The 25,909-nt window shown below is 41.4% G+C and overlaps 1 protein-coding gene across 1 annotated transcript in view; it reads left to right on the top strand.

Moving 5' to 3' along the window:
* The first annotated feature begins 15,067 nt into the window (after positions 1–15,067).
* Positions 15,068–25,909, top strand: part of LOC111967937 (extracellular serine/threonine protein kinase FAM20C) — a 73,333-nt gene continuing 62,491 nt past the window's right edge. The window contains exons 1-2 of the mRNA XM_070444940.1: positions 15,068–16,496; positions 16,878–17,056. Coding sequence (XP_070301041.1) covers positions 15,757–16,496; positions 16,878–17,056 — 919 coding nt within the window. The 5' untranslated portion in view covers positions 15,068–15,756. The remainder of the gene's footprint in view (positions 16,497–16,877; positions 17,057–25,909) is intronic.

Here is a 25,909-nt window from a genome sequence, read left to right as displayed (position 1 = left end):
GAATGGTTGAGACACAGCTATTGGGTAACTGTGGGGGCATCTTGGAGGGTTCGGGTTTCACAAGATTGTGATCATGAAAAAGGAAACTATGACATATATTTTATATCACTATCATGCACACACACCCTCACACATAAGGATGGCTCTGTTGCGGAAAGACTGATACATGTTTGATAGTGTCTTGATGCTATATTGTTTGTCCTTCATGTTCTAATACTTAAATGTTACCCCTTCCTTGTGTTTTTTGTAATAAATAATAAAAAAATATCTGCTTTCATGTTGTTGAGTAATGGAATAAAGTTATCTTTATATATTGTTGTTTGTTGTCACTTATTAGGCATCCTAAGTATTTCCTTTTTTGTGTGGTCCACTTAAAGTATTGCTGTAGATCATGAATTATTCTTTCTATTTTTCCTAATGCCATTATTTCCTTTTTCAACGTTAATTTTATACCCTAAGATTTTAGTATTCAGAAAATATTTTTAGCAAAGGGTGAATTGAAATTTCAATATTGGTCAGACACATCAGGAGATCATCTGCAAATAAGTTTATTTTATTTTCATGTTCACCAATACTGATATGTTTGGGTCCTGTCTAATTCTTTCTGCATGTGTTTTAGTTGCCAATGCAAACAGGAGGGGGGAGAGGGGACATCCCTGTCTTGTGCCCCTTTCTAAAGCAATTTCATCAGATAATGCATTATTTGTGTATATTTTTACTTGATGACATTTATATATTATTTTTATTACATTTATTCTTTCAGCTGGAAAGTTGAAAGCTTCCAAAGTTTTTAATAGAAAAGGCAAATCAAGACGGTCGAAAACCTTTTCAGCATCAACAGCCATTATTTATAAATCTATATTTAGTTTTGTATTATACTAAACTGAAACATGTTCTTGTATTTGTTTGTAAGTGTCTATGTTTAATACACCCTGTTTGATTGATATGTATGGTCAGACTTTTGCCATTCTATTGCTTATAAGCTTTGTTATTATTTTATTGTCACAATTTATTKAACTTATGGGTCTATAATCAATAGGGTACTCTCCAGATTTTCCAGGTTTTAATATAACTGAAATAACTGTTTGAGATATGGAACTAGGAAGTACTGAATTGAGTGACGTGTTGTCATTTGTATAAATAGGGGCGCTACTTTGTCCCAAAATGTTGAATAGAATTCTATGGGAAAGTGATCCATTCCTTGTGCTTTTTTTCACACAAATGTTTTTAACAGTATCCAATATTTCATTTTGCGTGATCTCTGTTTTCAGTGATAATTTTTTTTCTGCTGATAATTGCTTCAGGGTTGTTGAGTCCAAGAAGGCTATAGGATCCGTCCAACTGTTGTTTAAATATTTAAATATTGTCATTAATCACATTGTTATTTCTAATTACCGCATTTGTATCTTTTATCTTTAAAAATTATAGCTTGTTTAGAGTGTATTTGTTTTGTGAGAGCTGAAAGATATTTACCATATTAATTTGCCATTAAGTAATATGCTTKATTTGAGTTTAACTTGTAATTGTTGGCTCTCGTCAGAATTGAAAGATCGTATTCCAGCTTCAGTTGTTATTTTCTTCTTTATCTTGTAAAGAGTTTTCATGGGCTTTTTCTTCAAAAAGAATGTCTAAATAATTTAGCTTTGATGAGTATGAGATTATCATCCCTTTAATGTACTGTACGCCTTAAAGGCATCCCAGATTATATCGGGTTTTCCCTGTCCTCTATGTCATTTGTAACTGTAAAGGTTGTTTTTTTAGTAACACTTTACTTGACACCCAGCGTCATAGCACGTTATAACATGGTCATAACCATGTCATATMTCATAACAGCTGACATAACTTTTCATAACCTATTATAATATGGTCATAACACTGTCATGACACATATATTTAGACCTGTTGTGACATATATTGTGTTATTTTATGGCTGGTTATGACACCTACTGTACATAAGTGTCAAAACCCACAAAATCTACCGCACAAGGCAAAACATTTCATTACACCATAGCCTACGTGTCAACAGTATGTTTATGTAATATATATATATTTCTTAATTGACCATATTAAATTGTAATTGCGCACACATTGATGTCAGACATTCACCTACCCCAATGCTCTGTTGCTGATGACTGGGATGAATGCAGGAGCAGATACCAGGAGCAGGACAAGACACCCTCTTTTTGACTGATGACTGATATAAGGACATATACGTGATAGGCCTATCTGGCTTATATGATTATGATGGTCATAATGCTTCTTGACAGTGTCATAAAGTGTAATGACACTGTGTGTCAAGTAAATTGTAATTTTTTTTTCTCATATTTAATACATTTCAGGTCCAGAAGATGCATTCTTTTCATTCTCCGAATTCTGTCGCTAAGTGTATTTTCTACTGGTGTAATTTTATTGTACCTTTATTTAACTAGGCAAGTCAGTTAAGAACAAATTCTTATTTTCAAAGACAGCCTAGGAATTGCTTTGTTCAGGGGCAGAATGACAGATTTTTACCTTGTCAGTTAGGGGATTTGATCATGCACCCTTTCGGTTACTAGTCCAACACTCTTACCACTAGGCTACCTGCCGCCCCAATTAAGCAAGATACCGGAGAATAAAAACAAGTATCCAGTAAATTGTTAAGTGCATTTTTTGAAACAATAATGTAGTCAATTCTTGAACAGCTTTTCTTTCTTTGAGAAAAAAAGGAAAGTACAGTTGAAGTCGGAAGTTTACATACACTTGGAGTATGTTTACATACAGGTTGGAGTCATTAAAACTCGTTTTTCCAACAATTGTTTACAGAGATTATTTCACTTATAATACACTGTATCACAATTCCAGTGGGGCAGAAGTTAATATACATTAAGTTGACTGTGCCTTTAAACAGCTTGGAAAATTACAGAAAATTATGTCATGGCTTTAGAAGCTTCTGATAGGCTAATTGACATCATTTGATTCAATTGGAGGTGTACCTGTGGATGTATTTCAAGGCCTACCTTCAAACTCAGTGCCTCTTTGCTTGACATCATGGGAAAATCTAAATAAATCAGCCAAGACCTCAGAAAACAAATTGTAGACCTCCACAAGTCTGGTTCATCCTTGGGAGCAATTTCCAAACGCCTGAAGGTACCACGTTCATCTGTACAACAATAGTACACAAGTTTAAACACCATGGGACATGTGCCGCCATACCGCTCAGGAAGGAGACGCATTCTGTCTCCTAGAGATGAACGTACTTCGGTGTGAAAAGTACAAATCAATCCCAGAACAACAGCAAAGGACCTTGTGAAGATGCTGAAGGAAACAGGTACAAAGTATCTATATCCACAGTAAAACGAGTCTATATCGACATAACCTGAAAGGCCGCTCAACAAGGAAGAAGCCTCTGCTCCAAAACCGCCATAAAAAAAGCCAGACTATGGTTTGCAACTGCACATGGGGACAAAGATCGTACTTTTTGGAGAAATGTCCTCTGGTCTGATGAAACAAAAATAGAACTGTTTGGCCATAATGACCACGTTATTGTTGGAGGAAAAAGGGGGAGGTTCGCAAGCCGAAGAACCACATCCCAACCGTGAAGCACGGGGGTGGAAGCCCATGAGAGACTGGTCCACTTCACAAAATAGATGGCATCATTAGATAGGAAATTATGTGCATATATTGAAGCAACACTCTCAAGACATCAGTCAGGAAGTTAAAGCTTGGTTGCAAATGGGGTCTTCCAAATGGACAATTCCAAAGGTGTGGCAAATGGCTTAAGAACAACAAAGTCAAGCTATTGGAGTGGCCATCACAAAGCCCTGACCTCAATCCTATAGTAAATTTGTGGGCAGAACTAAAAAAAGCGTGTGCGAGCAAGGAGGCCTACAAACCTGACTCAGTTACACCAGCTCTGTCAAGGGGAACGGGCCAAAATTCACCCAACTTATTGTGGGAAGCTTGTGGAAGGCTACCCGAAATGTTTGACCCAAGTTAAACAATTGAAAGGCAATGCTACCAAATACTAATTGAGTGTATGTAAACTTCTGACCCACTGGGAATGTGATGAAAGAAATAAAAGCTGAAATAAATTATTCTCTCTAGTATTATTCTGACATTTCACATTCTTAAAATAAAGTGGTGATCCAAACTGACCTAAGACAGGGAGTTTTTACTTGGATTAAATGTCAGGAATTGTGAAACTGAGTTTAAATGTATTTGGCTAAGGTGTATGTAAACTTCCTAGCTGGGAATAGTTATCTCCAGGTGTCCTGTAAATTATTTGAAGAAATAACATTTTTCAGCCTCTTTTGAGGCTCGCTAAATTTGACTTTTTTATTTCTACGTATGTCAATCTTATCGAATGTATGATTTAGGTCAACTGTTAAAATAATAGTTCCTGTCTGGATTTGATCTAATATAGATTTAATTGTATCTAAAAACACCAGATTTGCCCATGGTGGGATATACAATGAAGTCAATGTGTATTTTTCACCATGTAAGGTACAATTCTCAACATTAGAAAATGGCCTTCTTGTTCCATGTGCTAGCTAGGATATAAGGAAAAATGTGTATTCTTATTTATCAGGATGCCTACACCTCAGCTGATACTACAATAGGTGACAGCATAGGCCTCTCCAACCCAGCTCCTCCTTAAATACAGTGCATTCAGAAAGTATTCATATTCCATATTTTGTTACATTACATTATTCTAAAATTGATTAAATTAAACTTTTCCTCATCAGTCTACACACAATACCCCATAATGACAAAGGGAAAATAGGTTTTTAGAAATATTTGCAATGTATTAAAATAAGAAAACAGAAATACCTTATTTACATAAGTATTCAGATACTTTGCAATGAGACTCAAAATTGATCTCAGGTTCACCCTGTTTCCATTGATCATCCTTGAGATGTTTCTATAACTTGATTGGAGTCCACCTGTGGTAAATTAAATTGATTGTACATGATTTGGAAAGGCACACACCTGTCTATATAAGGTCCCACAGTTGACAGTGCACGTCAGATCAAAAACCAAGCCAGGAGGTTGAAGGAATTGTCCGTAGAGCTCCGAGACAGGATTGTGTCGAGGCACAGACCTGGAGAAGGGTACAAAAATATTTCTGCAGCATTGAAGGTCCCCAAGAATACAGTGGTCTCAATTATTCTTAAACGGAAGAAGTTGGAACCACCAAGACTCTTCCTAGTGCTGGCTGCCCGGCCAAACTGAGCAATTGGGCGAGAAGGGTCTTGGTCAGGGAGGTGACCAAGAACCAGATGGTCACTCTGATAGAGCTCCAGAGTTCCTCTGTGGAGATGGGAAAACCTTCCAGAAGGACAACCATCTCAGCAGAACTCCACCAATCAGGCCTTGGTGGAGTTCGAGGATCGAGGGAAAGATGAATTGAGCAAAGTACAGAGAGATCCTTGATGAAAACCTGCTCCAGAGCGCTCAGGACCTCAGACTGGGGCAAAGGTCCACCTTCCAACAGGACAACGACCTTAAGCGCACAGCCAAGACAACGCAGCAGTGGCTTCGGGACAAGTCACTGAATGTCCTTGAGTGGCCCAGCCAGAACCTGATGGAACATCTCTGGAAAGACCTGAAAATAGCTGTGCAGCGACACTCCCTGTCCAACCTGACAGAGCTTGAGAGGATCTGCAGAGAAGAATGGGAGAATCTCCCCAAATACAGGTGTGCCAAGCTTTTAGTGTCATACACAAGAAAACTTGAGGCTGTAATCGCTGCCAAAGGTGCTTCAACCAAGTACTGAGTAAAGGGTCTGAAAACTTATGTAAATGTGATACTTCCGTTTTTTGTGTTTAATACATTTGCAAAAAAAATATATTTTAATGGTTTTACTTGTCATTATGGGGTATTGTGTGTAGATTGAGGTGGAAAAAAAGGTATTTAATACATTTTAGAATAAGGCTGTAACGTAACAAATTGTGGAAAAAGTCAAGGGGCCTGAATTCTTTCCGAATGCACTGTAAATGTCATTAAAGTATGATGGCTAGTGGGGGTCTGCTTGGGAAGAGTGTGTCCAACGAGAGACGGAAATGGGATGAGTGGAAGAGCCCCGGACACCTCAGAGAAGTGTCTGATGTCCTCCCAGTCACCCCATCCCAATCCCCCAGCTAAAGCCCCTCTCCATTCTCACCAATAGCCACCACTGAATCTTAGTTACTTTGACAAACAATGAATAATAATGATTCGACATCCTTTCCTAATCTTTCCTGAACTCTTATTCATTTAACAGCAGGTTTGCAAGTCACATTTTTTAAATAAAATGACATTGTTATATAATTAAGTCCTTATTTCTTTCTCTCTCTCCCAAACCAAATCCCCCCCCAGTTCTCCCCCCTTTACCCCACCCAAGCCAAGCTTATCCTAACCTCCCATCTTTACTCACCCTTGCCCACCCAAGCCAAGCTTGTCCCACCCTCCCTTCCTTAATAACCTTTTAGGGCTAGGACAACTTCCTGTGAAACTGGAGGGCACGCAATTAAATAAATAATCATAAAGATTATGGATATTAAACATTTAGGTACATATAAGTGTCTTACATCGGTTGAAAGCTTAAATTCTTGTTAATCTAACTGCACTGTCCGATTTACAGTAGCTATTACAGCGAAAACATGACATGAAATTGTTTGAGGACGGCGCCCCACATCAAAATATTTTTCCACCGGCACAGGTTTCATAAATTCACAAATAGCGATTAAATATTCACTTACTTTTTGAAAATCTTCCTCTGATTTGTCATCCAAAGGGTCCCAGCTATAACATCTAGTGTCGTTAGATAAAATCCTTCTTTATATCCCAAAATGTCAGTTTAGTTGGCGCCATCAATTTGAGTWATCCACTCGTTCAACATGCAGAGAAAGGAATCCGAAAATCTACCCCTAAACTTTGTTTCAACAAGTTTATATTTACTCCTCAGATACCCTAAAATGTAATCAAACTATAATATTTCTTACGGAAAGAAGTATGTTCAATAGGAAACCGATTTTAGCAGATGCGTCCTGTCTTCATGGCGCGCGCAAACACGAATTTCCAAGACTGTGTCCTTATTTCTTATATTTCTTATTCATTTTGAATAAGAAAACTTGAACATAGACTGCTGACACCCCGTGGAAGCCATATGAATTGAATCCAGGGAGATAATTTTCAATATGACCTTATACTTGCCATTCTAATAAGATGGTCTCTAAAAAAAAGAATTATTCTGGTTGTTTTTTCTTTGTATTTTCTCCTACCATGTCTATTGTGTTATATTCTCCTACATTACAAACTTCACAGTGTTTTATTTCCAATGGTACCAATTATATGCATATCCTGGCTTCAGGGCCTGAGCAACAGGCAGTTTACTTTGGGCACGTCATTCAGGCGGAAATTGAGAAAAAAGGTGCCTAGTCCTCACCCTTGCCCCCCATGCCAAGCTTATCACCACCTCCCATCCATGCTCTCTCTTACCCACTCAGGCCAAGTTTATCCCAACCTCCCGTCTTTTCCCCACTTCCTTTATGCTGCAAAGAAACCACTACTTAAGGACACCAATAATAAGATGAGACTTGCTTGGGCCAAAGAACGAGCAATGGACATTAGACRGGTGGAAATCTGTCTTTTGGTCTGATGAGTCCAAATTTTCGATTTTTGGTTCCAACCAGCGTGTTTTTGTGAGACGCAGAGTAGGTGAATGAATGATCTCCACATGTGTGGTTCCCACCGTGAAGCATGGAGGAGGAGGTGTGATGGTGTGGGGGTGCTTTGCTGGTGACACTGTCTGTGATTTATTTAGAATTCTAGGCACACTTAACCAGCATGGCTACCACAGCATTCTGCAGCAATACGCCATCCCATCTGGTTTGCGCTTGGTGGGACTATCATTTGTTTTTCAACAGGACAATGACCCAACACACCTCCAGGCTGTGGGCTGTGTAACGGCTATTTGACCAAGAAGGAGAGTAATGGTGTGCTACATCAGATGACCTGGCCTCCACAATTACCCGACCTCAACCCGAATTGAGATGGTTTGGGATGAGTTGGACCGCAGAGTGAAGGAAAAGCAGCCAACAAGTGCACAGCATATGTGGGAACTCCTTCAAGACTGTTGGAAAAGCATTCCAGGTGAAGCTGGTTGAGAGAATGCCAAGAGTGTGCAAAGCTCTCATCAAGGCAAAGGGTGTCTTCACTATTAATCTACAATGTAGAAAATAGTAAAAATAAAGGGAACTAGGTCATGAAGAGCACTATATTCCATTTCTCTACATCCTCCTCTGAATATTACATTCTTGTACATCCTCCTCTGAATATTCCATTGCTCTACATCCTCCTCTGAATATTACATTCCTGTACATCCTCCTCTGAAATATTCAACATTCCTGTACATCCTCCTCTTGATATTACATTATTGTACATCCTCCTCTGAATATTTCCTGTACATCTCCTCTGAATATTACATTCTGTACATCCTCCTCTGAATATTTCCTGTACATCCTCCTCTGAATATTACATTCCTTACATCCTCCTCTGAATATTTCCTGTTCATCCTCCTCTGAATATTACATTCCTGTACATCCTCCTCTGAATATTTCCTGTTACATCCTCCTTGAATATTTACATTCTTGTACATCCTCCTCTGAAATATTCCTGTACATCCTCCTCTGAATATTTCCTGTACATCCTCCTCTGAATATTACATTCCTGTACATCCTCCTCTGAATATTTCCTGTACATCCTCCTCTGAATATTACATTCCTGTACATCCTCCTCTGAATATTTCCTGTACACCTCCTCTGAATATTACATTCTTGTACATCCTCCTCTGAATATTTCCTGTACATCCTCCTCTGAATATTACATTCTTGTACATCCTCCTCTGAATATTTCCTGTACATCCTCCTCGAATATTACATTCTTGTACATCCTCCTCTGAATATTTCCTGTACATCCTCCTCTGAATATTTCCTGTACATCCTCCTCTGAATATAATTCCTGTACATCCTCCTCTGAATATTTCCTGTACATCCTCCTCTGAATATTTCCTGTACATCCTCTCTGAATATTACATATTGTACATCCTCCTCTGAATATTTCCTGACATCCTCCTCTGAATATTTCCTGTACATCCTCCTCTGAATATTACATTCCTGTACATCCTCCTCTGAATATTTCCTGTACATCCTCCTCTGAATATTTCCTGTACATCCTCCTCTGAATATTTCCTGTACATCCTCCTCTGAATATTCCATTGCTCTACATCCTCCTCTGAATATTCCATTGCTCTACATCCTCCTCTGAATATTCCATTCCTGTACATCCTCCTCTGAAAATGCTAAATGCTTGCATACATAATATACATTGTGTTAAGCAATTATCATCCTTGTGTGATCCACAAAGCAAAGATGGTATGTTGCTTGATTGCATTTTACAGCTTTCAGAGAGGGGGGATGCACTGCACTCTTCTCATCACAATACCTGTCTCTCTTTACACACGTAATTGGCACCTTAAGAAATTAAACAAAATCGAAAGGTTCAAACAGATGGAGGGAAACCGTCCCACATGTACAATCTACAATGGTTTTACAAGTGTCTGGCAATTAAAAGCTTTGAGTCATTGTAATTCATACATAGACAATGACAAAATATTCCAAAGGTGTTCATCTTAATTCACATGTGAAATGGCACCCTATTCCGTACTGTGCCATATAGGGAATAGGGTGTCTTTTCAACCTAGCATATTCTAATGAAGTCATTATTGGCAGTTAAAGGGGCCATTTAAACGATCATCTCCACGTCCCTTCAATTCAACAGCGGCTGGCCTGTGAACCCCACTCGAAATAATTAAAACATGGAAGACTTAAAGATGGACAAAAGGAGGGCGGGAGGGATAGAGGGAACAAATTAAGGAGTAGTAAGTGGGTGTTGTGTGGCTTATTGGGGCCAACAGAGGGCAATGTTATCTGTAATATCCATTTAAATCTGCCATTATCAGATGCAGCAGCACATCAGGGATGGAAATGAGGCTTGTTCCATGGATGTTCCATTCAACCCCGGTCACGCCAAGGGCAGATTCCCACAAATCCAGCTCCCACACAATACATATGTAGCGTTTTTGAGCGCAATGATGAGGAGGGGTGGTAGAGAGGGGTTGGAGAAAGTAAAGAGGAAAGGCCAACTGAAGTCCACTTCTCTGATAACATATAGACATGTCAGCATTTCTTATTTTTCCTTTTAAAAGCTTGAGGGTGACTTTCACATCTTAACTTTATGTATTTCCATTCCATATAGTGGTTTGTGTCCCAATGATGTAATTCCTAACCAACCACTCCCGATACAGTACCAGTCCAACCTTTACCTCATATTTCAGCACAGAAGCTCACAAAGTAGTGCATTCAGACCACTTTAAAATCAAGTAAGCAACATTTTTCCCAATTGCAACTTTAATTCCTTTCCCACCAAAACCACAACCCTGACCCTGACCAACCTCTAAAGCCTATCAGAGCCTATTTCCCACCAACCCTATATAACAAATAGACATATCACCCACTGCTYAGATAGCATAGATGAAGATAAGGATTTGCTAGGTCACTGTACTCCCCAATACATATAAGACAGGGGTGTCGAACTCATTCCACGGAGGGCCTAGTGTCTGCAGGTTTTTGGTTCTTCCTTTCAATTAAGACCTAGACAACCAGGTGAGGGGAGTTCCTTGCTAATTAGTGACCTTAATTCATCAATCAAGTCCAAGGTGGAGCAAAAACCCGCAAWCACTCTGCCCTCCGTGGAATGACTTTGACACATGTGGTATAAGACATCAATCTATGTTCATTTACCCAAAATGATAACCTCTGCTGTGCCTAGATACCGTTGTCATCTCACATAAAGGGCATTCTAGTTGATGTGTTGTGGACAATAAGACAATAGGGGAAAGGTTTATCATTTTGTTTCTATAATACATTCATTGAGTTGTTTGGCTAAGTTTATTGTCTCTAGTATTAAAACACACGGGTGTGAGGGTTATGAGACAGATTTAAGATGTACTGACACGTTCATCCTGCGCTGTTCTGAAACATGACACGGTGTGCTGTAACACCACTTAATCAAGAGTTGCGCAATATATTTTTTATAGGGCAATGATCAGTAAAATAGCAAGAATACTAAGGTTGAAAGGTTGAAAGACCTTCACAATCCAGTTAGTCATTCAGGCCAGGGGGTTTGTGAGGATTCACTGACCCATTGACTGCACGCTATCTTCATGCCTACCCATCTGACATCAATACACATCCATCCAACCCTGGCTAATTTACCTCCGGTAGGAGAGGAAGCTAGAATAGCCAATTGTCGGGAAGATGTAATTGTGGGACGATGGGCAACAAGAGCCTTGTTATTGTTGTCATCTGGKGGAGGGGGGAAGGGGCGAGGTCGTTCCATATACAGACACATGTCACTGGTTGTCCTGTCAGCTGTGCCAGCCAGAGATAACACCGAGCAGTGTGTCAAGTAAAGGGCATTCTAGGTGATGTGTTGTGGCCAATAAGTCAATGGGGAAACATCTATTTGTTTCAATGAATTAATTTAGAAATGTATCAATAATTTTATTGATTGTTTCCCCTCATCTCATTGCAGTCTCTACTGGTACAGGTGGCCAATGGTATTGGACCACCTGTAAAATGTTGTCTTCCTAGATCAGTAACACAGCAAGAATACAAAGGTGTTCTTGACTCATATTGAAAGGTTGAATGAACTGCACTGTCCAGTCAGTCGTTCAGGCCAGGGAGTTTGTGAGGATTCACTGACCCATTGACTGACTGCATGAAATCATCATCATGCCTACCTGACTGACATCAATACACATTTATTTCACCCTAGACAAGAGAGAGGAAGGTAGATTGGTCATTGTAGATGATTATAGGGGATGATGGGAAACAAGCGAAGCATTGTCTCTATATAGTCTGAATCAATGCCATCACACACACACTGACAGGAGTTGAATTACTAGTTATTTACTAGCTATTTTTATGAGTTTCTTCAAGGCCTCAAAAGTCAATGTGTGACCCCATGTCATCCCTGCAGAAGGCTAGATAGCAATTTGGTGAACTAATCTGTAGTCTATTAAGTAAGGGCTATGTTCCTCCTCCTCTGTCTCACACAATAGGCAAGACAGTAGAGGTCCTTTGTGTTAGGTGAGTGAGTCACTAGACTGTTACTCACTTCCCAGAAAGGCTACTTTGGTAGGACTCGGAATATAACCCCATCATTTCTCTCACTCACCTGCACCACTCATCACTCACTCACTCACTACTCACTCACCTCACTCACTCATCACTCACTCACTCACTCACTCACTCACTCACTGCACTCACTCACTCATCACTCACTCACTCACTCACGTCACTCTCACTCACTCACGTCACTAGCCTTACTATGTAACACACAGCACGCTCAAACACACACACACAACACACACACACACACACACACACACACACACACACACACCACACACACCACACACACACACACACACACACACACAAGACCACACACACAACACCCACACACACTCACACACACACACACACACCACACACACCAGGCACAGGCACAGGCAACACACACTTACAATTGTACTCAGATTCCCATCTAATCTTGCCTTTACAGATACTTCATTATTCCTCACAGTAATGTGTCCAGTAGGAAATCCCTATAGGGAGCAAAGCATTCCTATACGCTGCTGAATGTGCAGCCAAAGTCATTCCTATACCACTGTAGAATGGTGCAGCCAAAGTCATTCCTATACCGCTCGTAGAATGGTGCAGCCAAAGTCATTCCTATACACGCTGTATGGTGCAGCCAAGCCATTCTATACCGCTGTAGAATGGTGCAGCCAAAGTCATTCCTATACCGCTGTAGAATGGGGCAGCTAATGTCATTCCTATACCGCTGTAGAATGGTGCAGGCCAAAGTCATTCCTATAACGGTCTGTCTGGCTGAGAATGGTGCAGCCTGAAAGTCTGTCTATACCGCTGTAGATGGTGCAGCCAAAGCCATTCCTATACGGCTGTAGAATGGTGCAGCCAAAGCCATTCCTATACCGCTGTAGAATGGTGCAGCAAAGCCATTCCTATACCGCTGTAGAATGGTGCAGCCAAAGCCATTCCTATACCGCTGTAGAATGGTGCAGCCAAAGCATTCCTTATACCGCTGTAGAATGGTGCGCCAAAGCCATCCTATAGCGCTTGTAAGAATGGTGCAGCCAAAGTCATTCCTATACCGCTGTAGAATGGTGCAGAAAGCCATTCCTATACCGCTGTAGAATGGTGCAGCCAAAGTCATTCCTATAGCGTGTAGAATGGTGCAGCCAAAGCCATTCATACCGCTAGAAATGGTGCAGCCAAAGCCATTCCTATACCTGGTAGAATGGTGCAGCCAAAGTCATTCCTATACCGCTGTAAATGGTGCAGCTAAAGCCATTCCTATACGCTGTAAAATGGTGCAGCAAAGTCATTCCTATATCCGCTGTAGAATGGTGCAGCCAAAGCCATTCCTATACGCTGTAGAATGGTGGCAGCCAAAGCCATTCCTATACCGCTGTAGAATGGTGCAGCCAAAGCCATTCCTATACCGCTGTAGAATGGTGCAGCTAAAGCCATTCCTATACCGCTGTAGAATGGTGCAGCCAAAGCATTCCTATACCGCTGTAGAATGGTGCAGCCAAAGCCATTCCTATACCGCTGTAGAATGGTGCAGCCAAAGCATTCTATACCGTTGTAGAATGGTGCAGCTAAAGCATTCCTATACCGCTGTAGAATGGTGCAGCCAAAAGCTCATTCCATAACCGCTGTAGAATGGTGCAGCTAAAGCCATTCTATAGCCTGTTACGAATGGTGCATGCAAATCATTCCTATACCGCTGTAGAATGGTGCAGCCAAGACATTCCTATACCGTGGAATGGTGCAGCCAAAGCCATTCCTATACCGGCTGTAGAATGGTGCAGCCAAAGCCATTCCTTACCGCTGTGAGAAATGTGTGCCGGTCAAGCCATTCCTATACCGCTGTAGAATGGTGCAGCAAGCCATTCCTATACCGCTTGTTAGAATGGTGCAGCAAAGCCATTCCTATACCGCTGTAGAATGGTGCAGCCAAAGCCATTCCTATACCGCTGTAGAATGGTGCAGCCAAAGCCATTCCTATCCGCTGTAGAATGGTGCAGCCAAAGCCATTCCTATACCGCTGTAGAATGGTGGCAGCTAAAGCCATTCCTATACCGGCTGTAGAATGGTGCAGCCAAAGCCATTCCTATACCGCTGTAGAATGGTGCAGCCAAAGCCATTCCTATACCGCTGTAGAATGGTGCAGCCAAAGCCATGCTGCTTTTACTGTAATACAAAATGTCATAACAAAAGGTAATCATGTTGGGCATGATCAGTTGGTCACACATGGATAATAACCTACCGACTGTTCGTTAACCCATCTCCCATTATCTTCCCTGCAGTTATCATCCAACCATCCTAACCATAACCATCCCTTCAGTAGCTTTAGTGCGAAGCCTTTTAGCCAAGACATTGGTGTGTTGATTGGGAAGTGGAGAGGCAGGAGATGTGAATATTGCAGCAGCCAACTGTTGTTTCTATACATATCCATACTGTCTGGTATTGCTGTGGTTGATTTTGTATATACTGTATGTTGATAATGCTGCTGTACAGATACTGCTGATTTGATTGAATGAAGGCCCTGGACTGACACTGACATGTCTCGATGAGGATGCCTCCTTGATTCCATCAGATGCATTTCACTAATCAATAGACATACATCATCTAACGTAGCTACATACAATATTGTGCCACAGTGGATTTTCACCACTGGGATGAGACGCCCTCTTCTTGCACAGCCTGGATTTGCAGGGGGGAATGTTTTTAGGAAGAACACAGGCTACAGAAACAGGCAGGCAGGCACTTGAGCCTCAGATGGTTGCTGTCCCCCTCTCTCTCCGACTGTGGGAGAGACTCAGCCAATCTGTGCACGGTGACGCTGCACAAGGCTGGATCTAGACGCGCTTCATCATAATATTTAACACACCCAACCTCAATCTCACATGCGAAGGACAGTGATTGTCTTTTTCCTTGCTCACACGGCACACTGTAGTCTATCTCCGAGAGAGAAACCCAATCGGCACCTATCCGAATTATTTGTTTGATTCGTCTCGCTTTGGTTGTTTTGTATTGCCTGTCTTTATTCGGGATTTGCTGTGAACATTGCCATTTATTCTCATCCTGGGTCGCTTACTGTACTTTGCCTGCTGCGCCTTTACACGTTGTTTTATCGTTTCTAGTGGCAAAGGAGGAGTCTTTCGAATAGTCTTCTTTTAAAATTATATTTTGACATATAAGCGCTCTCTGCGCTTTTCCTATCCCGGACTGGACCAATGCGTAGCCCGTGCCCAGCGGATCCACGACAGCTCCGTTTCTCACACAGCAGAGTTCACGCTCAATGGCCGGACCGATGTGCGCCAGCAGACCCTGCCAACATACACCTCTGATGGATCATTTATCTACCGTTTTCGAGCTTCTTTCGGGACCCTTGCACTTCCTTTATACCTTATATTGTGCGTAAAGCCTTGGGGTCGGAGCTGTAGAGCGAAAGCAATTGAGATAATGCCGCTTTCCCAACTCGACCGTTGGTCTGAACCGAGTCGACCTGTTTTACCTGGGCGCATGCGGAGAATCCTCTCGTTCTGAATCACAAAAGAAGCCTGCCGTCTGGATTTCTATGTGGTTGGGAATAGACAAGTTGAACACTGAAACATTTAGTCTACTCAAGACGGCAAGAAGTGAAGATGGTTACGTGTTCAACGTGTATTTCATTAAAGTGGCATCCAGCGTGATAAACATAATCAGTGATGTAGTGAGTCTGTTCATATGCGTGCTCATCATTTGCAGTAAATACTCGCAACTGCTCAAACAGGGGACTATGAAGATGATACTCTTCCGTAAATTCCGGGTTTTGATTCTCATGGTGTTTCTAATCGCCTGCTCGATGCACATCATGATAGACTTGTTACCAAAGCTGGAGAGGCGCAGCAACAGCGGCTGCTCCTGCTCGCACAAGCCGAGCGAGGACCCTCAGAACTGGGCTAAACACCGAGCCAGGTCGGGAGTGGAGTCCGGCTGGCCTAACAAACACACACTGAGAATCCTTCAGGACTTCAGCAATGAGCCAAACTCTAACATCTCTTCCCATTCTCTGGAGAAGAACCCCAAAGCGGGAAACAAAACGGAAGCCTTTAAACGGCTTGAACATTATGCACAAAATGGTGACAAAAAGAGACGGTTCATACAGGACACTGTGGTCACCAAAAACATACCTGCCAAGAGTTCAAGGTTGCTGGCTCTGTTTGACCACCCGTTATTCAAGAGAGCCTTACCGTCTCTGACCGACGAAGACACCTTGTTCAACGTCAACACAGACATCAGATTTGACCCCAACGCCGCKACAGAGAATCAGGAATGGTAACATATATTTTTATAATTTATAGACCATCACCACAATCGAAAAGTGATTATTAGCCTCTTTAAATTCAACTCAAGACAATAGCATAAATTAAACAAACAATACACCTAGGATATTATGTGTAAATTACAAATTTCGGCTTGTTATTTCACATTAATAAAGGTGTTTTTACACAAATGGTTATAGGCTACCTAACCATATTAGCAAATGTCCCTCTTGCAAATGCAAGTCATGTCATGTCAAAACATGTCACCTCGTAACACATGAAACACTAAAAAGGAGGGTGGTCCAAGGCTACAGAAAAGCATACTCATGTCATACTCTCCATTGTAATAACACGGATCACCTCTCCTTTCTCCTCCCTCCCCTCTTCCCCCCAGGCACGCTGAAGGGAACATGGAGGAGTACACTCCAACAGGAGGAGAGCTGACGGCTGACTCCTACCCCAACTGGCTCCGCTTCCACATAGGGATTAATCGATATGAGCTCTACTCCAGACATAACCTAGTCATCGATGCTCTGCTCAGGGACCTGGTCTCACAGAGAATCACCAGCGTCGGTAAGTGAGAGGAGAGGAGAGAAGGCAGCTTCTCTAAAGCCTTGTCTCAGATCTGTTTGTACTTTGTTCAGCCAAACCTTATGTGATATAGCAGGGTTGGGCAACCCTGGTTCTGGAGAGCCGCATGCACTTCATTTTTTGAGTTGAACCAACATGGAAGTCCAGGTGTGTTGAATTTAGACTTAGCCCCGGGAAATGGGGGTGCTGAGGGTTCTGCAGCACCCCCTGCAAAATCAGAATTTTAAAAAGTATATATATATAAAAAGATGCCGCACCCCCACCCACAAACAGCTATGAATTTATTTTTGACTATGAATTTAGGCAATCAGTGAACTGATACATTTTCTCAGTTGGTCAGGTGTGGTGCCTATAGTGTAGTTGGAACACAATTCTGTAGTACCTGCGGTACTCCAGGAACAGGGTTGCCTACCCCTGTCATTGAGGTTGAGAAACTAGCCTGGTTCCAGATCTGTATGTGGATTGTGTAGCCAACTCCTCTGACTATCATTGTTACAGAGGACTTGGCAAAGGCACATACAGATTTGGGACTGGCTAGTTTCTCCTCTGTATGGCACAACACTAGTCAGAGTAGTTAGCTAAACTAAGCACATAGGGGTCTTTCAATAAACTAGGGTACCAGTGAGGATTTCCCACACTGGACAACTTGTTACAGCTGTTGATAAGTCATTGATAATAATCTGCTAATTTGTTTCATGTCATTACATTAAGATATYAGGGAGGATCATAGCTATATTTAATACAATTCATAAGTTGATGTTTAGTTCTTTGTCATGGTTGGTGTCATGATGGATTTTTGTAAAAACCTGTGACATAAAACATMACTTTTCTGTCCTTGCATTTATGGCAGTGTAAGTTGACATTACTTCATATATTAAGCATTAATCAGTTAAATTTGACAATGAATGTGAACCCTGTAAGAATCCTGGATCTAGCTGTCGGACAGTTTGTTGTATAGAGATGTCAGAAATGCAGTGTGACTACATAACATTTMGTGTCTTCTTATGTTACGGGGTGAAAACAGCTTTCATGGGCACACAGATCCAAAATAATGAATTCAATTGCAAAATCGAAAGCCCCTAACCGAAAGAGTAACCTTAACTTGATACTTAAAACCTAAATTGATACTGTCATTAACGTGTTTTTTAATAATTATGCCTAATACTTGTTGGATGGGCATTTGGTGTCCAGCTGATTAGTTACGGCGTGATATTTTCACACATCATCTGATCTAGAAAGGAATTTTCKGAATGACAGTCAAGTGARAAGCAGCTGTTCTMATAGCACATGCGATGCAACAACAGCCCAAGTGCTGGAAAAAAGGTGGTTTTGAGGAATGTCCAGAATAWTTTGGTGTCTCATTCGTTACGTCGGTGAAGAACGTTGTGCCTGGATCCACGTTGGGTCTAATATCCCTAGCGAATTGATGTTGATCATCTGTTGTTGTCTGCTTGATGTACAGCAGGGTGTCGTTAGATTTAACAGAGAAAGCATCAAGGTAATGTGTTCATGTTTTTGTGCCTCAGATTGGACACGGTCTACTTTGCGCAATTGTGTAGGATATACTATTGCGCAACACCCAACACTATTCTGATGAATTATTCTGGCTATAATGACAACAAATGACATACCTAGTGGGCTTATTCACAACATGATCTGGTAATGAAATAACATGACAAATACATTTCGGTTTCCATGTTACACCTGCAATTTTAAACAATACAATTTCCTCAATTGTAATTATTGTAGTCAATWTAAAAGTTCTCCAGCTCCCTTATAATTATCTGTGATTACGTTTTTGTTTGAATTTCTGTTGCGGTAAAACCACGTGTGGTTATTATTAGGATGACAACATCTAATGTTGGCTTCAACTTGTCTTTCCATACAAATCCTTCAGTTTCAAAAGAAACCTGGTTGTTGCTCACTTTCTCATTATAAAAACAGCGATGGTGTAATTCAAATGGTGAGATGAATGATACTGCTATTCATGGCTTTATTATGTGTCCTTGCGTCTGCCACYTAGGCTACAGAAAAATAGGCATGCATCCAATCTATTTAGTCAGGCGATGTCCACATTACTCTCACATATTTTAGAATGAAATAATAATTGGAATGTTAATGCATTGGCAAGGCCTACATTTTTTTTTTCTTAAAGTGGTAAGGGCCTACTTTTGTGYGACACTTTTTGCATGCATTTTGGGGGAAGTGGGCCCTAAATGTACAATGATATAAATTATACAACTGTGTTAKATTGAGGTCCTTGGAAATTACAGTTAKGTGCTTGAAAAAGTCCCTGAAAGTCCTTGAATTTGATTTGCCAATGTCTGTATGATCGCTGCTTAAAGGATGTATAGTATTAGTCCTATGTTGGGGTGTTGGTGGAGTTATGGGTCAATTAGCATATATTCACTTTTATTCCTCTAAGTACACAGGTAGAACTGCATAAAAATCTTTTTTATTTTTGTTTCAAACCATTTTGAAATGTTGATCCCAATGTCACACTTTGGCTCCATTWTTCATAGAAAGACCCATAAACAGATCTGGGACCAGGCTATGTTCTCTCTCCAGATCCACACACAGTGAAACCAGAGAATGCAGGGTGGATGCAGCTTGGTCTGGCAGTATGGTCAGCTACATGCTGCTCCCTCCAYCCCATGTAATTACACAGCTATATGACTGAGGGGCTAGGATGTGAATGTCAATTGAGACTACAAAAGCCAGCAGTTGGTAGTATGGGTTTTGCTTTGTATAGCAGGCCTAGCTACAGTCAGACCTACTTCACTCATTTACAGAAGGAATACAATACAAATGATAAACAAATATTAGATATTGTATATTGATAGTGTATGAAAAATTCAATTTTGTAGATYATAGGTGATATATTTGGTCATGTGAATTTGATGAGTTTATTTCCAAAACGCAATATTTGACATTTGTGTTTTTTCACCAGGAATTATTGCTTATAAGTACCTTCATGTGTGTGTCAAATATTACTGTTGTCAGATTTTTWATTCATAGATTCTAGGGGTCTATTAAAATGAGTTTTTTCCTGCATTGTTTAGCTGGAATGGAGTGTGTCTATTCTGTATATTTGAGTGTGATATTTGGTTGTCTCACCTAGCTATCTTAAGATGAATGTACTAACTAAGAGCATATGTTAAATGACAAAAATGTTCAAAGTATTTTACATACAGATCTCATATTACTGTATTGATATATATTGATGTCAGAAATGTATCATTTGTACAGTTCTTTATAAAAAAAGGTAATTATTTGTTACATTTGACTGTGTAAATCCTAGCAGTACTAATTATTTTTCTGAGAGAGAGGTCGTATATACACTACCGGTCAAAAGTTTTAGAACACCTACTCATTCAAGGGGTTTTCTTCATTTTTACTATTTTCTACATTGTAGAATAATKGTGAAGACATCAAACTATGAAATAACACATATGGAATCATGTAGTAACCAAAGAAGTGTTAAACAAATCAAAATCTAGATTTTGTATTTGAGATTCTTCAAATAGCCACCCTTTGCCTTGAMGACAGCTTTGCACACTCTTGGCATTCTCTCAACCAGCTTCACCTGGAATGCTTTTCCAACYTTCTTGAAGGAGTTCCCACATATGCTGAGCACTTGTTAGCTACTTTTCCTTCACTCTGCGGCCCAACTCATCCCAAACCATCTCAATTTGGTTGAGGTCGGGGGATTGTGGAGGCCAGGTCATCTGATGCAGCACTCCATCACTCTCCTTCTTGGTAAAATAGCCCTTACACAGTCTGGAGGTGTGTTGGGTCATTGTCCTGTTYAAAAACAAATGATAGTCCCACTAAGCCAAAACCTAATGGGATGGCGTATCGCTGCAGAATGCTGCGAATGCAAGCCATGCTTGTTAATGCAAGCCATGCTTGTTAAGCCATGCTTGTTAAGTGCCATGCTTGTTAAGTGTGCCTTGAATCTGTTCACCTACTCTGCGTCTCACAAASACACAGCGGTTGGAACCAAAAATCTCACATTTGGACTCATCAGACCAAAGGACAAATTTCCACTGGTCTGATGTCCATTGCTCGTGTTTCTTGGCCCAAGTAAGTCTCGTCTTCTTATTGGTGTCCTTTAGTAGTGGTTTCTTTGCAGCAATTCAACCGTGAAGGCCTTATTCACACAGTCTCCTCTGAACTGTTGATGTTGAGATGTGTCTGTTACTTGAACTCAGTGAAGCATTTATTTGGGCTGCAATATCTGAGACTGTTAACTCTAATGAACTTCATTAGAGTTAGGGAACTGGAACAATAGTGGCCATCTTGAAGCATGTGGGGACAACAGACTGGGATAGGGATTGATTGAATATGTTCGTAAACACACCAGCCAGCTGGTCTGCGCATGCTCTGAGGACGTGGCTAGGGATGTGGTCTGGTCCGACAGCCTTGCGAGGGTTAACACGTTTAAATGTTTTACTCACGTTGGCCACGGAGAAGGAGAGCCCACAGGCTTTGGTAGTGGCCGTGTCAGTGGCACTGTATTGTCCTCAAAGCTTTAATTTGTTTAATTTGTCTGCGAGCAAGACATCGATGCCCGCGACGYGGCTGGTTTTCTTTTTGTAATCCGTGATTGACTGTAGACCCTGACACATGCGTCTCGTGTTTGAGCCGTTGAATTGCGACTCTACTTTGTCTCTCTACTGACGCTTTGCTTGTTTGATTGCCTTGCGGAGGGAATAGCTGCACTGTTTGTATTCGGTCATGTTTCCAGTCGCCTTGCCATAGTTAAAAGCGGTGGTTCGCGCTTTCAGTTTTGCGTGAATGCTGCCATCAATCTACGGTTTCTGGTTAGGAAAGGTTTTAATAGTCACAGTGGGTACAACATCTCCGATGCACTTGCTAATAAACTCGCTCACCGAGTCAGCGTATACATCAATGTTATTGTCTGAGGCTATCTGGGACATATCCCAGTCCACGTGATCGAAGCAATCWTGAAGCGTGGAATCCGATTGGTCAGACCAGCGTTGTATAGACCTGAGCATGGGCGTTTCCTGTTTTAGTTTCTGTCTATAGGCTGGGAGCAACAAAATGGAATCGTGATCAGATTTGCCGAAGGCAGGGTGGGTGAGGGCTTTGTATGCATCACGGAAGTTAGAGTAGCAATGGTACAGAATGCTACCAGCTCGTGTCGCGCATTTTATATGCTGATAGAATTTAGTAAGTCTTGTTCTCAGGTTAGCTTTGTTAAAATCCCCAGCTACAATAAATTCAGCCTCAGGATGTATGATTTCCAGTTTACATAGAGTCCAGTGAAGTTCTTTCAGGGCTGAGGAGGTATTTGCTTGGGGGGGATGTACACGGCTGTGACTATAATCGAAGAGAATTCTCTTGGAAGATAATGCGGTCGGCATTTGATTGTAAGGAATTCTAGGTCAGGTGAACAAAAGGACTTGAGTTCCTGTATGTTTTTGTGATTACACCATGAGTCGTTAATCATAAGGTATACACCCCCGCCCTTCTTCTTACCAGAGAGATGTTTGTTTCTGTCGGCGCGATGCATGAAGAAACCGGGTGGCTGTACCGACTCTGACAACATATTCCGAGTGAGCCATGTTTCCGTAACACAGAGAATGTTACAATCTCTGATGTCTCTCTGGAAGGAAACTCGTGCCCCAATTTCGTCCACCTTGTTATCCAGAGATTGGACATTGGCGAGTAATATGCTCGGAAGCGTGGATGGTGTGCTCGCCTTCTGAGTCTGACCAGTAGGCCGCTCCGTCTGCCTCTCCTGCGGCGACCGCTTTGTTTTGGGTCGACCTCTGGGATAAGATCACATGTCCAGGGTGGAGGTCCGAACAAAGGATCCTCTTCGGGAAATACGTATTCCTGGTCGTAATGTTGGTAAGTTGACATCGCATTTATATCCAATGGTCTTCCCGGCTGTAAGTAATAACACTTGAGATTTTCTGGGCTAACAATGTAAGAAATAATACATGAAAAAACAATTAACTGCATAGTTTCCTATGGACCTGAAGCGAGGTGACCATCTCTGTCGGCGCCATCTTTTGCAGCAGAGGTAACTCTGGGTCTTCCTTTCCTTTGGCGGTCCTCATGAGAGCCAGATTCATCATAGCGCTTGATGGTTTTTGCGACTGCACTTGAAGAAACTTTCTAAGTTCTTGACATTTTCCATATTGACTGACCTTCATGTCTTAAAATAATAATGGACTGTCGTTTCTCTTTGCTTATTTGAGCTGTTCTTGCCATAATATGGACTTGGTCTTTTACCAAATAGGCCTATCTTCTGTATACCACCTCTACCGTGTCACAACACAACTCAAATCCATTAAGAAGGAAAGAAATTCCAAAAAMGAACTTTTAAGAAGGCACACCTGTTAATTGAACTGCATTCCAGGTGACTACCTCATGAAGCTGGTTGAGAGAATGCCAAGAGTTTGCAAAGCTGTCATCAAGGCAAAGGGTGGCTACTTTGAAGAATCTCAAATATAAAATATATTTTGATTTGTTTAACACTTTTTTGGTTACTACATGATTTCATGTGTTATTTCATTGTTTTGATGTCTTCACTATTATTCTACAATGTAGAAAATTAAAAAAATTAAGAAAAACCCTGGAATGAGTATGTGTGTTAAAACTGTATATACAGTATATAAAAAAATCCTCTTTTTTTTTTCGATTAGTAATGTTACTGTCCCCACTACAACAACATCAAATATACCTCAATTCATGTCATTTTTTAGCATTTCATTCATTCTTATGGATGATTGCTCCTACTGGGGAGTGCCAATATGTGTTACGCGGAGTGGAACCCAAGAGCAGACTCAGACGAGGAGACTGGGATGAAGTAACCAAGGTATTTATTGAAACACAGGGGGAAGATGGAGTGCAGGCCAGGGAAAGCTCGGATGGGTTGCAGGAAACCAGGTGCGGAGYKTGAGGCTGGAGCGAGAGGGGTTGGGACAGGGTAAGCAGGTCCGGAGGGGAATCCAAGGGAGTAGTTGAGTGGGGAATCSAGGACAGAGTAGCAGGATGACGATACGTGGGACTGGAGACAGGGACCAGAGTCAGAGCGGGCGGAACTGTAGCGGAGAGGAAAACAGCGGCAGGCAAGGAAAGCAGGCACAACAGGATAACAGGATCTAACAGTAAAAAATGMCTAGAAGCGTAGACTGACTGAGCAGAGATTACGATCTGGCAGCGTGGAAGTGGCAGGGCTGAGTATTTGTAGAGGTCTTGATTATGGAACAGGTTGCAACTGGTGGGGATCTGCTCTGACTCCAGCACACCTGTCTCRGCCCACACAATCACACACACGCAGAGAGAGGGAGAGGGAGAGAGTACTGGGAGAGTGGCYGCAGGTCAAGGAGACACAGGATGAGCAGTAGAGGTCGTGGCAGGAGCAGATGTAACAATATGACCGACCMGTGGCTTCAAAAGTGTCTCAATGGCCAATACATAGCATCAGCAATCCAGGGTTTATATACKTAATTGGTTACGATCCCTCTTTATCTGATTTCTGCCACGGAACTTCCCCAGGCTTCCTGTTTTAGGYAAGCCTGGTATGCGACGAGGKTAAGTCAGGGCATCTGATTACTAAGTGAGTATGCAAACAGTCTAGAGACTGAAGCATTGCCATTTCCACTTGAACTTTTCGTCCTCTTCTCTCCTTTGTACAGCACTTGTCAACATCTCTTTAACATGAAACAGCATTTTCTTCTTTTGAAAYACCATAAATGTGATTATTTTCAGTGATGCTTCTTCGACTGATCGTGTCAATAAAGCATAGCTGTTTTACTGAAGAGAAAACCTTCACCTTGGTGACCATTCACTAAAGCACACAGTTCAATCTAAAGCACACGGTTCAATCTATTAAGCTTTAGTGGCTCTCTTTTGGGGGCAATATGTTTTACTGACCAAGAAAGTGACTTTGTTGAATTATGTAAATTATTTGATGGCTTGCTATGTGTGTGTGTGTGTGTGTGAGAGAGAGAAGGTGTGAGTGAGTGAGTGAGTGACAAATTGAGAGACTCACACAGAGACCGAGAGAAACACACAGAGACCGAGTGACTGAGAGACACACACAGAGACCGAGAGACACACAAAGAGACAGACAGAGACCGTGAGACAGAGGCCCAAAGACAGACACAGACCGAGAGACCGACAGAGAGACAGACAAAGACAGACAGACAGACGGAAGAAAGAACACGGAGAGAGAGAGAGAGAGAAGAGAGAGAGGAGAGAGAGCGAGAGAGAGAGAGAGAGAGAGAGAGAAGAGAGAGCGAATGAGTGAGTGAAGAAATAAACACAAAGAGAAGATAGGCTATGCCCACTGTCCACAAAATGAGGTGGAAACTGAGCTGCACTTTCTGACCTCCTGCCAAATGTATGACCATATTAGAGACACATATTTCCCTCAGATCACACAGACCCACAAAGAATTTGAAAGCAAATCAAACATTGATAAACTTGCATATTTGTTAGGAGAACTAACGCAGTGTGCAATCACAGCAGCAAGATCTGTGACCCGTTGCCATGAGGAAAGGGCAACCAGTGGAACACAAACAACATTGTAAATATAATCTATATTTATCTGTTTATTTATATTCCCCTACCTACCATTGGTACTTCAAAAAATGTCACATAACATTTGAAATGCCTTTATCTTTTTGAAGCCTTTGTGAGTGCAATGTTTACTGTTCATTTCCATATAATTGTTTTTTGTTGTTTTTTGAAACAGAAGAAGAGAACAGAGAGAGAGAACCAGAGAGAGAGAGAACAGCGAGAGATAGAACAGAGAGAGAGAGAACAGAGAGGAGAAGAACAGAGTAGCAATGT

Source organism: Salvelinus sp. IW2-2015, linkage group LG8 (genome assembly GCF_002910315.2).
Source record: "Salvelinus sp. IW2-2015 linkage group LG8, ASM291031v2, whole genome shotgun sequence".
Classification (NCBI taxonomy): Eukaryota; Metazoa; Chordata; class Actinopteri; order Salmoniformes; family Salmonidae; genus Salvelinus; species Salvelinus sp. IW2-2015.
Note: the sequence above shows the minus strand (reverse complement) of the source record. Positions and strands in the feature narration are given on the sequence as shown.